The sequence below is a fragment of the Myzus persicae genome, unplaced genomic scaffold (genome assembly GCF_001856785.1).
Source record: "Myzus persicae strain clone G006 unplaced genomic scaffold, MPER_G0061.0, whole genome shotgun sequence".
Classification (NCBI taxonomy): Eukaryota; Metazoa; Arthropoda; class Insecta; order Hemiptera; family Aphididae; genus Myzus; species Myzus persicae.
The window spans coordinates 1,108,227-1,124,017 of NW_019101024.1; the positions used below are offsets into that span (position 1 = coordinate 1,108,227).

The 15,791-nt window shown below is 29.3% G+C and overlaps 2 protein-coding genes across 5 annotated transcripts; one reads left to right on the forward strand and one right to left on the reverse strand.

The window, feature by feature from the left end:
• Nucleotides 1-150: 150 nt before the first annotated feature.
• On the reverse strand, nucleotides 151-7,346 carry LOC111027379 (transmembrane protein 47). 2 transcript variants are annotated; one of them, XM_022305749.1, is made up of 5 exons: nucleotides 7,008-7,346; nucleotides 5,694-5,768; nucleotides 1,901-2,090; nucleotides 1,688-1,837; nucleotides 151-1,603 (listed from the first exon to the last, which is right to left on the reverse strand). In XM_022305749.1, exons 2-5 carry the CDS (start codon nucleotides 5,742-5,744, stop codon nucleotides 1,392-1,394), a joined length of 603 nt encoding a protein of 200 aa, XP_022161441.1. In that variant the 5' UTR covers nucleotides 5,745-5,768; nucleotides 7,008-7,346; the 3' UTR covers nucleotides 151-1,391. The 2 variants fall into 2 exon arrangements, with proteins under 2 accessions (XP_022161441.1, XP_022161442.1); XM_022305750.1 differs by lacking the exons at nucleotides 5,694-5,768; nucleotides 7,008-7,346 and adding an exon at nucleotides 2,845-3,388.
• LOC111027377 (serine-enriched protein) lies at nucleotides 3,624-15,502 on the forward strand. Of its 3 annotated transcripts, XM_022305747.1 has the most exons (9): nucleotides 3,624-3,938; nucleotides 4,007-4,198; nucleotides 9,619-9,823; nucleotides 13,302-13,446; nucleotides 13,653-13,770; nucleotides 14,006-14,163; nucleotides 14,246-14,377; nucleotides 14,449-14,634; nucleotides 14,728-15,502. In XM_022305747.1, exons 3-9 carry the CDS (start codon nucleotides 9,633-9,635, stop codon nucleotides 14,932-14,934), a joined length of 1,137 nt encoding a protein of 378 aa, XP_022161439.1. In that variant the 5' UTR covers nucleotides 3,624-3,938; nucleotides 4,007-4,198; nucleotides 9,619-9,632; the 3' UTR covers nucleotides 14,935-15,502. The 3 variants fall into 3 exon arrangements, with proteins under 3 accessions (XP_022161439.1, XP_022161438.1, XP_022161440.1); XM_022305746.1 differs by having other exon boundaries at nucleotides 3,624-4,198; XM_022305748.1 differs by having other exon boundaries at nucleotides 3,624-4,198; nucleotides 14,732-14,879.
• The last annotated feature ends 289 nt before the right edge of the window (nucleotides 15,503-15,791 follow it).

Consider the following 15,791-nt stretch of genomic DNA (forward strand, 5'->3'; position numbering starts at 1 on the left):
CTAATTTAGTAAATGAAAACAAAAATTAATGTTCCTACAATTATGTATAATAGAACCATAGCAAATAAATTGTAACAAAATGTGCAAATAACATAAAATACATTTTTTAAAGGAAGAGATATATTAGGATGGACGGCTGATCTGTAAATCTTAAGGGTAAAATAAATTAGGAGCACTATAAAAACAGCTCATTTAAAGATATGTAATTTTAACAAAGATCCTTAATATACATAGTTAAAAATAACTTTAAATAATAGCATATTATTATGTTGGAGATTATCATTTCTCATAAATATGAAATAATTGTTATACATACACTAATATAAAATCTATTGTGTGTTACTAATTTATATTTAATAAAAATTATAATAATAGACAAGAATACAATAATATATTAATAAAATGCTTTGTATAAAAAAATCAACGGGAAAATAAACACTGGTAAATATATAACGGGATAGTCTTTAACAAGGTAAGGGTGACAACGTACTATATACAATCAACAAAATATAGAAATTATATGCATATAGGAATGTTAATTAAACAGGAAGTTTTTTGTTCATTTTTTGTCTTTGGCAGGGTCAACTCTCTTTGGCTACTGCTTGTGTAAGACACAAGCCGGAACATAGTATGATATACAAAATATTATAATATTTACATTTGTTTTTGCTACTACTAAATTTAAATATTTTAACAATAGGTAATATTAGATATGAACATGTTATTACTTATTACACTTCATCAGATAATACATTATAAAAGAACTCGTGTTACACAAAAGTAGTATTCTTTTTACATGGTGTTATCGGTATGTTTACTAATAACTATAATACAATTTTTAAACTTTAATTAATAATAGAAATTATAGGTCAAACTCATTGCTAATTTGGAACAATGAGAAATGTTTTAATTTTTAAGTAAATTTAATTTATATGATACTCATAAGTGTAAGTCATAAACAATAATGTTGATAATTTGAATAAACTACCACAATCACATGTTAATAATTATTAAGTTAATATAAAAATCTATCTTAATTTTTCACTTGATACACAAAAATCTCAAGTTATTATGGTTAAAATATGAAAAAAATTCATCATTCAACTATCTATAAAAAAAAAATAACCTAATGCTAATTTGATTATGATTACTGAAAGAATCTTTTACAATTTTATATAGTATAATGTGCGCAAAGCAAATATTCCCCCACCAGAATAGTTATTTACTGTCAAAAACCAATGATGTAAGATGATTTTTGACATGTATGACGTGTTAGTTAGTAAATCATGGTAATGACTGTCTTACCATAAGAATGATAAGATCACCCTGCCCGTCGTCCCACCAACGGCGGAAGGTCACTAAAGTACTACGTCAGGCAGGGGCGCCGCACACTAGGCGGACGATGTCACTTTACGTTCTTTATAGTAGATTTCTTCCGATTCTTTGTTGCATAACAGCAACACAACAGCACCGAACAAAAATATTCCGGCACCCCATCCAACGCCATAGGCCCATCCAAACTCCCATACAGTGCGGTTCCCTAAATTTAATTCAGCCGCAAAACATACTGGATACACAATCAACGCTATCAATAAGGACAATACTGTAAACAAAACATACTAGAGTTAATAACAATGGATTATAAGACACAGTTATTAAGATTATTAAAGGTATACAATAAACATACATGCAAGTAACATAACGTAAACAGCTACTCTGTAGAATTTGTATTTGGTCCGTTGATCTTTGCTTCTCAACCCAAGCCCCGTTAAAAGAGTAGCCACTATGTCTGTGACCAAAGTAACTATACACAAAGCTGCAGCTACTCTTATGTATCCTAATTTATTACAAACAATTAGTTAAAATTGGATAGGTGAACAAAATGAAACCTGATACATACCAACTTCACGTGTTGGATAACAATCTGGACCGTTATCAGGCACATTAAATGGTAATGGTGTAGGAGCATTCACCGCAATGCAATGAGAAAACAAACCTTGACGCCAACCGGCTGACAATAACCAATCAGTGGATGTCAATGTCAGTAGCATCAGAACAATTACAATTAGACCACATATCAAAGCGATCACCTGTTAAAACAAAACATACTATTAATTACCTATATAAGTTCTAAAATCGAACAAACAAGATATAATATTATAAAATTTATTTTTTTTAATTATTTTTAACATCAAAACATATTTATTGGGTAAATACATAGGTATAGTATTATTTATTTAACACTTTGGTATTTTGTTTTATAAATTGTTATTGTTAATTACAATCAACAAGTAAGTAAGTACCTAGATCAAAAAAATATATTTAAAACAAAATAATTAATAAACAAATTCAATATATCAATAATAAATAGAAAAAAAATATTTACCTACCCAAATTCATCAATAAACTTAGTTTCATTTTACAATTGTTTAACACTTTTATATTATTTCACAGCAGACAGCAGTATTGCAGTAAGGGACGAAATTCATTTCAATAGAATAAATACCAAGTGAAAAATCAAATGACTTATCAAAATGCGCGAATCAAAAACTATATTTTTCTTGGGTAGGTTTTCAAATCGTTAACTGATCCTAAAAACAATAACCATCATGCGCTTTTGGTCCTACAGTCCTACAGTCTACAGATAATAACTATCATACTATTTTGGTCTTATAGAGAGGGGAAACTGCATGACCTGTTTGCCTCGTCCACCTCAAATCACCATCACTCTCTGGTCGGGTTATGTATTAAACCCAATTACCGACAATAACTGCAGGTAGGTCTGCAAGTAAGTGTAAACATAAATAGCCCTGCCGCGGCCGGCCCTTTATACTTCGTCCTAACCTGAGCACTGTAACCCTTGTCGGACTGCATCGACCTGCCGTGCCAGTCTTCCGTTTCTGCAGCCGTCGCCGTCGCCGGATGCAGCGACAGTTCTTGGCGCCTTTGCCACGAAGAATCCACGGCCGTCCGTGACAGGATCAGCTTGCCGCCGTACTGCGGGCCCGTCTTGTATACGCGTTTCTGGGCAAAATGCCCAGAGCAATTTTATCGATAGTAAGATGTATTACACACACACGCGAGCGTGTTTAATATAACGTGTGTATTCAGATAGAGAAGGTTATATTATTAAATTTACCGAAGTTCGGGTGTGAAGACTACAAAGACAAAGAGTAAAAACTATAAGAGGTAGGTATATCAAAAGATACGCGTGTCAACAATATTCCGCAAGCACGTGCACAAAAACAACGAGCAGAATGATATAACAATATGTATTTGTGGCTATTTCGAGAAAAAATTGATTTCGTAAGTCCGCGTTCGGTTCCCGTCTATATTATCTACGGAAGTTCGATTTCTCTATGGGACTCTACCTATATCCGGAACGTCAATAAAAACACTCGCAAGAATATACGTAGACGTGCACACACAGACACACACACACACATACACACGTACAATAACACGGTATAATATCGTCCCTCTCTGCGCGGATCTAGGCGATTGGCACGCGCACGCTCGAGAGTTTAGCCCACCCGCGACCCCCGCATTGAATTTAGCAGCGATTTGCGAGTAAAAGAAGCCATTTCGACGAACGCCGAAGCGGATGGGGGTTCGATCGATGAGACGGGCTACCGAACGCGCCGCCGCGAAGACTACACGTCCGCTAAGGGTGGTTACTGGTTATTACCTTAAATATACATATATAGGAGATAATAAATAATAATAATACACGTATTCGATGATCTTTATTATTATATATATATTTATAAAAACTCAACAGCCTTCGCGTTGCAACGTTACCGTGCCCTACATTGCCATCCGCAAAGCCCAAGATATAAGCATAATAATATTTTCACTCGCATCTCTTCCAGACTCTCGATAATATAAAATTCAACCACGCCCCCACACCTATCTAGAGCAACTCCACAAAGTTCAACGTAAATTTGTGATTTTTTTTTCTTTCCTCATACCATATCTATAATATATAATACTATATTCACAACAGCCGTTACGCAACTACCATCCACACCACACCACAGACGGATCGAACTAAATCGGACGCACACCGCATACACAGTATAATAGTATACCTCTATTTATAGTCTCCTGCAGCATCATTAACAGCACTATATACGACAGTTCATACATTATCGACGACTGCCGCAGGATATTATAGACGGAAATAAATTGGTCCAAAGTCAGTATTATCACTATTATAATTAATAGATTCAATGTATTATTATTATTATTATTATTAATAGTAGTAGTAGTAGTAGATATCTCTGTATAATATTCAGTGGTTAAAGTGGGGGTACAGAGGGTGACGGTTAACAGGACATTAACTAACGTGATACTCAATATAAATTAGTTTTTATTTGTGTTTATAATAAAATATATAAAATTAAAACAACTTTAAAATTAAAATACATTTTTTTTTTTTACATTTTAAGCTATGAAATGCAATTTATTTTTATTGAGCAGGCAAAATATGTATAGGTAGGATTACTTTTTTTGTTTTTACATCCTACTAACAACATTTTGAGAACAAATTGGTGGGTGAAAGAAAAAACGATTAGGTTTAGAACTTATGGGCTTAGTTCAGTTAGATAATATAGATTAATAATACCTTGGTAAGAACTCGAGAACGCTTCTAAATTGTAGGTGACTATAGACCCCTTCAACATTTTTCCCACTTTAACCAGCAATGTTATATTGTTATATTATAATTATGCATATGCACGTTACATAGTCATTTCATTTATGATGCTGTTCCAAAAACGATAATTTATTTATAATTTAAAACTAGATTTTGTGATAATTACAAAATAAATGTGTAAAAATGTGCCAACTTGTAAATTAGCCCAACTACCAGTTGAATAAAGTAATCATATTATGTATAGCAGCATATGGTACATTATCTATTAGTGTAAATTTATTAGATTATATTTTAATAGTATGCGTTGGTTGTAATCCCAAGTGAACAATTGATTGCTTTAAGTAAAAGCTTAACTCAATTATGTTTATACTTTTTGAAATTGTTAAGAAGAAAATAGTAAAACCATTTTTGTAGAACTTTTTAGTTGTGAGCAATCTTAAGTTATTTTTAAAAACAAAATAATTATCTATTTATGAATTATGAGCCTTATGAGTTATGGAACGCTTAATGCATTTTATGTCAAGTTCTTGGCGGAAATTTTAAATCATATTCCTATTTATTTAACCAAGTAAATTACCAATACAGATAGATTTCATAGGGGTGGGCATCCCTTCTAAAAATTCAAGTAAATTATTTTGAATGTTTAAATATTAATAATTGAATTCCTTTTTAATTTTATATATAATATAAAATAATCATGATAATAATGTATCACATAAAATAGAAAAATTACATGTTATGTAGTATTGTAGTTTCAACAGGTAAAACAGTCCCTCTGACTTAGGGACTTAACTTTTAGGGCTCTAATTACAAAATGTCATGAGATAACCAGGCACATCCTCAATTCTCTGTGCAGGCAGTAATTAGTCATATTACAAAAACTACAATATTATCCTCTTCTAATAATAAATACTAAGTACACTGACATTAGGTACTGTTAATAATCTTAGTTTGATAAAAAAAAAAACGGCAACAACAAAAAATGTATTTACCCAGCATAGAATTCATTAAATATCAATAATATAAAATAGATTACCTTTAAAGGTCTTGTGATAGTAATAGTTTCAACCGTAGACACTTGTGCCATCTTTTTGTTTGAGTTTAATAGATTCTGAAAATAAAATAAATATGTTAAAACAATATTTGAAGAAACTAAATTAAAGGAAATATCATTCAGTGATTTTCTGTTTTTGTCTATCACACACACACACAACCTTTAGACGTGTTCTTTGCTAAACGTACCAATTAATCTAATTAAGTGATACAAATTCTAAAAACAAATTTGAATTTGTCGTCAAGTCTACTGGAGATCAACTTTCCCAAATGTTTATACTATACACTAAATTCCTAAAAATGTTATACCTATTAAAAAAGAGTAGTTAAAGAATTGTCATATTACATCTTGTATTTCAATTTTTGAAGCAATTAAAATCCCCCCCAAAAAAATGTGGGAACATCGATCTTCAGTAGTCTTAACGAAAAATTCAAAACTGTTTTTAAAATTCGTAACTCTACATTAAATCAATTGGTACGCTTGGCAAAGAACACTCTAAAATCCTGTCAGGCATGTGTTAGACAAAGATAGAAAATTACAGGATGGAATTCTCTTAAGTTTAGTTATAAACTAAATTTAAAATGTTGTGTAGAAATTATTAGTACAAAATGCACATTTTATTTATAAATCATAAATATTTGAAAATTTATACTTAGGTATATTTTAAATAGCAGATAATTTCAGGATTTTTAATGATTTGTTATTCCTTTGCTTGTTAAATGTATAATACTAATATAATATACCATCTATAAGAACCCTGCTGCTGTAATTTGTAAACACTTGGTCAGTAATTACTATTAATTTATTATACACAATTAATACATTTTAAACTTTAAAAATATATCCAACCTTAGTTTAACTTTAAATCCTATATTTATACAAACCCATAAGTTTGAAATATTAATTTAAAGAGATTTCCCACTAAATAAATAAAAAAATAGAACTTGCTCGTGGTTATAAAAAACAAATACTTAAAATTATGAAAATTAGATAGATACTTATGAAATATGCACAGCGCTTACTTTACCTAGACATAGATTATTAGTTATTGCATTTGGTCATATTGTCATAAACACAAGGTAGAATAATATTAATTAATACAGAACGCTATTATCCATAGAGATTTAAATGTACATACTAATACTGTAACAAACTAACTCCTTAAGACCTACCTTAAAAATATTCTAACTATAGTAAAAATATGTATTATTTACATTACCTATGCACAAATAATGATCTAAATTTCAGTGTACTTTAGATATTGATGTATTATATTATTATAAGATTATTACTTACACCTCGTATAGACTAGTGTCCAATATAAATATGGTATCTATGAATCCACATAGTATTAAAATATTTGTACAGCAATATTTTACACCCCAAGTCTTGAAATCAATTGAGTGACACAAATAACTAGAAAAACGCAACACTAAAAAGCTTGATCCCGATTAAAGACTGGCCACTGGGCACTGACCATGGGTACAACTGGTACAAGAACTGATTAATATCTAAATAATGATTGTTTTTGTTTATCCGTGCTTGTGATTGTGTTCACTTTTCAGTGTTGATCATATTATTATTATGATTCATTTATCTACTATCGAGTAAAAAACACAATGGGTATAATGTGCCATAATATCACGGATGTCTATATTAACCACTATCAAGGTGGATATATATATATATATAACTCTATAGAAATCTGTGATAAAAATACTATCACTTGCTTATAAACAATCAGTCTGACCATATGATAATTTTGAAATACGTACGTATAAAATATAAATAATAAGTTTACTGCTATTATAGTTATTTTATTATATCGTAGCTTGTAGCTACTATGACTTGTAACATGGGCGGAAACCGGGATGATTGGTGACTTAGCCAAAAATATTCAGTTTTTTAATTGTGCAGGATAGAAGCCACCCCCACTCACATTGATGTTAAAAATGTTGACCCCCTCTGAAATTTTAGTGAGGTAGAGTATTGTCTAAGTACCTACATCTAATTAAGTATAAAATAATAATATGGATTTTGGTCATTTTAAATTATTATTAGGAAAATAAAAATAAATAAAATAAATCAAATATGAATTAGTTATCACTTATCATAATCGTCACAATACAATTCATAACAACTTAAACAACTAGAACTAGGTAGGTACCCCATAGTGGCATAGTCCATCTCTCTTTAGTCTCCATAATAATATTCATATCCTATACGGCTATACTACTATTTATATTTACAAATTGACAATACTTTTAAGTATAGCAGGTACAACACTTGATCTAAATATGAAATCCAATCACAGGCTTTGATGTCCCAAATGGCATCTGCAAGGGGAAAGTAGGGACAATTGCCTATCTTTTATTTTTTCTGTGTCGATTATCATACCAGGTAGGTAATATCAAATGTCACTAAATTAATTTTTTTTTAATTTTTTTACTTTGTGATTTTTATTAAACTCGATTATTATTGCAAGAAGACCTTGCTTTTATTTATTAATGTGGCATGTGGTAGAGCCAAATGCAATGTCAACCAAGTTAAAAAAAAATGCATTTGTTAATTTTAAATTACATAAATTAATGAAAGCTAATGCTGTAAGATAACATTTTAACCATATAGGTATCTACTTAAAATTCATAAATAATTTTTACAGCCCCAACCTGTTGGCTGGTATACCTGCGTATATAAATATATATAAGAAAGAAAACATGTCACAAAGAATACTTTATCACTTTAATCGGATAGATAGTGGAACAAAACATTAAAAATTAACATTTTCCTGATTTTGACTAATTTCAAAATAATTTGAACTTTAAAAGCTTATGAAAAAATCTTGTATTCAATTTCGAAGCGTTTTGTCCGAGCAAACATATTTTTGTAAATTATGGTATATGCATAGAAAATGCTAATTTAAACACTCGATGAACATTTCAAGGATCTGTGGTTATTCGTTTATTTTCGTTTATTAAATAGGTAATAAAGATTTTGTCGAAAAACCTTAAAAATTCCCGTTTGTCCTAAACAAAAAAATTAATAATGTATTGATGTTTGTAAAAATAATAACATCCTATGACATATTACATTATCGTTCAATAAAATCTCAATTTCATATGTTGTTTAATTTTTATATTATAGCAGACTTTTAATTATTACAACTTATTATTATTATTATTTTTTTATTATTTATTCTTCAAGAAGATAATGGGCCTCACTGAACATACTCTTATACGTTATTTTATAATTTAGAAAACCAATGTAAAAATTAACCCACTCAAAACCAAAATATAATGTTTGTCTTATAATAGTAGGTATAATACTCAAGGTACTTTCAAAAAAAAAAATAAGTGACTAACTATACTTATATTTATTAAAACTGTGTTACTACCTACTTACTAATAATTATCCTCCTATAAACATTGGCTGTCAATAAAACGAAAATGTTATAAAATATTAGCGATCTCTGCTACATACCTACATTACTTAAATATATTAAAAGTAAAACGAACTATTTATCATAGAGGGTAATGCCGTAATGGGTATACAATATACATGTATAGGTACAATTTTATGTCTGTATACAACATAGGTAGGTACTTGAGTACTTCCACACTTAAGAATGTAGGTCCAATTTAACTTTAATGCTGACCAGACCAACTTTTGAATACGAGTAATCCTCGTATAATATAGTGGGTAGGTACCACTTTCGTGGTTATATACTGATTTTAATGTGACGAAAACAGAAAAACTCTAATTACTGATAATCAGTAATCACTAAATGTACGATAAATTATAGATCAATATTCAATTAATTTGGGTGGGAAGTGTCCCAGTGGGTTAAAACAATAGCTAGGTGTTGCTATTGCAAGTTATAAATGATTGGTTTCTTCATTTCCTATAGATATGTGGTAAATTATGAGACTACAAGGAGACATGGAATCGACCGACGACGAGCTTGACCAGAGTGTGTTCGAAAACAAAAATGGCCTAGCTGACGACATGGCGTTTCTGGCCAGTATGCCCGAATTATGTGATGTAACTTTTTTGGTCGGCGATACGAGAGAACCAGTGTGTGCTGTAAAAGCAGTCTTAGCTGCAAGAAGTCGGTAAGATTTTTAGATTTTTAAATGTTTTTTGTCCAATAGTATTTAAAATAAATGTAGCTACTATGCTACTATACTATAATCTAAATGTATTTATCTATATTAATATATAATATTTAAATATTATATGATATTGATTTTGGAATTTCACTATATTAATAATCTTATAATATTATTCTATTTACATATGTAGAATAATAATGTACGTAGTAAATAATAATATTATAATAAATATTTTATGGAAGTATATTTGTTAGATTTTTCTTCATCAAAACCAATGATATAATATAATATTAATCAGGCAATACCCACGATCCACTTTCCACTTATTGGTGGCTGAATGCTGCATAAATAATATAAGAACAACAATATACAAGGGCACTATATACAGCACTTTATAAAAAGGAAAAATATGTATTTTAAGTCTAACAGAAATATAAACAAGAATAAATAGATACAACTATAGAAGCCTCTAAACCAAAGGCGTTTAAGGAAATCTATACCTTACCTCACCTCTATTGTTTATACTACTACATACTAGTTGCTACATACTAAATAATATAACATTATAGTATGTAGAACCTATGTACCATATACTGACAAGCTAATCAACAATAATTAACGATGTGTAACCTACTGTATACACTGTAGTGTGTAAATCATGAATTCGTGGAACGGGTTACAAGCTTTTAGACATATAGGTAGGTAATAAGCGAATAGATAAAATAATACCTACGTAAATTTCCAACATAGTGTAGTTGTTCAATGCATAATGAATCTCATAATAATAGTATAGGTCTATAGGAGGTAATAATTTCGTAGAATTTTATTATTTAGGTAATAATTTAGATAAGGTCAAAATATATTTTACTTATTATTTTACTAAATACATGTGGCCATCAGTTTAAAAATTTAAAATTATTCGATAAAAACAATTTAGTCATATAGATAAAAGATAAAATAACTTGAAAAACTATATGGCCCTACAAACAAAGATGGAACAGCTGGAACAGCTGTGTGCGGGGTTTTGTCGCTTCCTAAATCTGAGAAGGTTTTTAAGTGGTTAATATTTAGGTACCCGCCCACGTTTAAAATTTTAATATATCCCATAGACATAAACCATAGTAATAAAGTCCATAATTATTAAACGTGCTATTTCAAGGCCCGGATTTAAATGTCATACAAAATATACAAAAATGTTCTAAAAAAATAATAAATATGCATTTTAACCACAATAGTGTCCTTAAAAATGACACCAGCATTTTTTCAACACTTATCGAGTAAACCAGAGTATGAAATCAGCTAAATAAACGCGATTACAATGTAACACCTACTGACCAATATTGGTTGTTACTGATTTGTGTCCCACAACAGCTATTAATCGCATTGTAGACAAATAAAGACACAATTCATTAAAATCTAAGCCCTAATTATGATATAACGAGTAGAAAATATTAGTGTATAACATTGATATGATTACGTAAACATATCAATAGAATAGATATCAAAACAAGAACGCGGTACTATCAAAACAATACACAATGTTTAATACCTACTTAAATAACAGTTTTTTTTTAACTATTTTAAAACATGTCAACACAATAATATAATAATATTCTAAGAATTATTATCTTGCTTACATAACTCGGGGGTGTCTTTAGCAATGATGCATGGTCGGAATTTTAAGAACGTATCATTTTTTTCTTGGTTTTATTCATTTATATTTGAAAATAGGAACACGTGTACACCAAATACACATTGATTTTTAAACGAATTTAGTAAACTTCCTGTAAAAAATGTTAATAAAAATTGATTTTGTAATAATGTTGTTGTATCATACTATTTTTAGTTTTTGATAATTTAAATACCGAAAATATTACAATATTTTTATTTTAATTTTATACGTGACATGATTGAACAATATAAATATATAATCTTATCTTCTATTTGTTCAAATGAGCTTTCAGTTTCAGAAGAAATTAGCTGTACAGAAATCAATTAAATTTGTATTGTTAATAATTTTCATACAGTAAATAATCACGCTTCGGGATTTCTTGTTAAAAGTCAAAATGAATAAAGATTGTAATAAAAAAAAATTATTTATTTCATAGGTATGTGCTCTGGACTCTGTATCCTAGGCATCGATTAAATAATATGTTATTGATATGTAGATTTAATCAATGATTTGGGCTAACTTCAGTAGTACTTATAGCCTATAGGACCGAGTTAGGTGCAGTGGAGTAAATTTTTTGTGAGGTGGCAGGGCCGCAGGGGGGTTAAATCTTGAAATCGGTTAATTTGTATCTAATTATATTATCGTTAGTCGATATCATTAGTCCACCACCGTTGTAATTAAAAAAATATAGACATTTCAGAAAACATCACAATGAATATTATTGCTATATTGTTGTAAATTTGAAGTCTTATGTTCGCCTAGGCGGTCTTCCTTGCGCGAAACTGTTTCTACGAGCAATTAATGGAAGTGAGGTCTTTGAATTGCTGAATATTTCCCCCAGAAAACCCCCAACGAAGAATTCCGGAATAAAATGCTAAAGCTACAGTGTTACTCACAACCGCATGGCAATGATTGAGTAATTATTTTGTAAACGCTTACATCATTATGAAAATTTAATTAGAAATATATAGCCATATTATAGGTATGGTATACTTATCATTTAATGAATATAAGATATATAATATTTAAATATATTGTATAAGTTCAACAATCACAAAAAAATTAAAAGTCGAGTATCAAAGAATCATGAAGTTAACGCTATGTTAATGTTTAAAATAAATATTGAATACAATATTTAACTTAGGTCTTTTTATATTTATATTATAATTTCCATACATCAACAATAATATTTTGTTTTATTTATTATACCTACCACGATATGTATTATTATCTAACAAATTAAATTTAGTTTTGTTATTTTTAATCTTGTAATAAATATAATTGTAATAGGAAAACGTTTTAAAAGTTTTACTTTATAAATACATTATTGATAATGAAAAGATAAATAAATAAAAATTAAAATAAATTATGTATAAATATATGTTTTGAATCATCGATAAATAATAATATTAAACATTAAGCTTAATACTTGATAGTTAAATGTTTATTAAGTAATAGTTATTAATGACCAATTAATTATTACACTGTTTCCTAATATTATGGCTTATTGAAAAACCGGAAGTATTCATTTTGCCTTATAATATATTATAATTTATAAGCCTTTCATACACCTAACCTATAATACCAATACGTTAATATTACAAGAGTTCGAAAATAATTAAGTATACAATGATTGTCCATTACTACATTTTAATTAATATATATATATACAAATATAATTATTAATTAATAAATATGTTGTATGGACCTTGTAATATAATTAAAATGTAACACAATAAACCAGTTTTCTAAAAAAAATTTTTTTTGCATCATAACAATATATTTTATTAAATATTGTACTTTTAGAGTATTCCATAAAATGTTGTACCAGCCACCGAGCCCACAAAGAAAAAAAGAAGTTTTACCTAAAGAAACCACAAAACTAAGACGGCCTACATTTCTAAAACGAAGCAGTGAACCGCTTCTCAATGTAAAAAATGCCAATACACAAGTATGATTATAATTTGTAATTTGATTTAGCATTAAAATTAAGAAGGTCCCTAGTACCTACTAAAATGAAATAAGTATTAAATTATGCCAAGTTTTGTGACAACCCAATTGTGTTTAAACTTTAGTTGACGAAAATAGATTTAATTCCATAAAAACAATTCGACTATTGTATTTTTTTTTTATTTCAACATAATTTATATTATTTAGACTCAATCCAATCAACATCAAACAGTCGTAGTTGATGAATTCGAACCAGACGTATTTCGCCAACTAATTGAATATATACATACTGGCTGTGTAACTTTGCAACCTAGAACATTATTGGGTGAGCGAAATGAAATATGCATAATAATGATATTCTATATAGGTACTTTTTAACACATATTCAAGTGTTTATCTTTTTATTTATATTTTAAAGATTTACAATTTTATACTTCACATGAGTCTTTTATGCTAATGTACAGACTTTTTTTTACTGCTATAGCATTATAAGACACGAGTGTATTTTAAAAACGATTACTCAAATAAATTGAATTTTTGGTGATATCTTATACGCTTAGGAGTACTGAACGCGGCGGACTATTATGGCCTGGAAGATCTACGGAAGGCGTGCACGGGCTTCGTTCAGTGCTGTATAAATGTGGACACTGTCTGCGCACTCTTGTCATCAGCAGAGCGGTATATTCAATACAAATGTACTAAAAGCCTCGTTCAGAAGGTAATTTATTATATTTTCTCTTGCTGCGAAATACGTTTCACTTTATTTGGACGGCCCGATTTTCAACTCTAACGTCAAATAGGTTTTGGAGTTCGTAGACGAACATGGAAACGAAGTGTTAAACCTCGGATCATTCGCTTTATTACCACTACACGTGGTCCGGCTAATATTAAGCAGAGATGAACTGAAGGCAGACGAATTCACTAAATTTCAGGTACCTTTTGTAGTTATGTACTTTATATTCAAAATTATCACTAACCCCAATATAATAATTGTATTATCAAGGCTGCACTAATGTGGACAATGAAATATGGTGATACAAATTCAAATGTTGACTGGAAAGAAGTTTTTGTGGAAAACTTCATGTCATCCATTCAATATCACAAAATACCGGCTAATGTGCTGATGAATGAAGTGGAACCTTTAAAACTGGTTCCATACGAAGTGATCATGACATCATTAGCGTATCAGGTGCGCAACAAATTTCAATAAAATAGGGTTATTTAAGTACCTACTCAAGATCTATTGGTTCGTGAATAAGTGCTCATGATGTTATTGTTCTAGGCAGACCCCTCCTGTGTCGATCCCGACAAACTGAAGAGGGCCTTGAGAATGGGTAATTATCATGGACTGATGGGCATCAGTAGTACAATTGGCACCGTAACGGCTGAAAGAACCATGTCGGTGCAGAGTTCAGGCACACATCATGGTTCCAGCTCGACTATTAGCTCCATTGGATCTAGCGATCTAGTTGGTTCTGACAAAACTTGATCTGAGAGAACTCCAAGTTCATAGGCGTGCGCATTAGCCTTAACCTTGGTTTTATTTAAACAAAAACTTCCATTTAGTTATTAATTGGATATTGCGTCTAATTAATTATAAATTATAATTATTAAATTCTTATTGACATTAAACAATCAGATTTATTCTAATAAAAAGACTGTGATGGTTACTAAAATGAATTATACTTGAAAATAACAATATCATATTATTATATATACAATTATTATTATTAAATAAAAAACAAAATTAATATTAAGGACCAATTATAATCTGAAGTTACCTTTAACAATAATGTGAGCATAATATAATACTTAATATACATTTCAAATCCTATCAGCGCACGCCTATGCTCAATCATAAAAGCATTTTAACAAAAATGAATTAACTTGAGATCCGTATAAAGTTCTATTTAAATGGACGCCAATCTATAAATAAAAATTCAAAAAATCACCATAACCAATGAGATGTTTAACTATTTGAATTATTTAATATACATGATACATTATTGTACCTACTAGGTATCTATTAAGTATCTTTTAATTATTATAATATTTTTATTCAAATTCAATTTTTTCTTTTCCTAGATTTTTAAACACTATAATATATTGTTCATGCACAGTTTGACAATTTGCTATAAAAATAATTCATTTTATTACCTACAATTTAAAACTAATGCATGATAAGATAGGTAGAATATTTGGTTTCAATTTCAGATACCAGATAATCATTTTTGTTGATTCTTTTGATGCAATTTATAGCTTATGGCATTTATCAAATTAATGTATATCATTGAAGTACACACAAAGAATTTTAAAACTTGAGGTATAATATATAAATATATACTT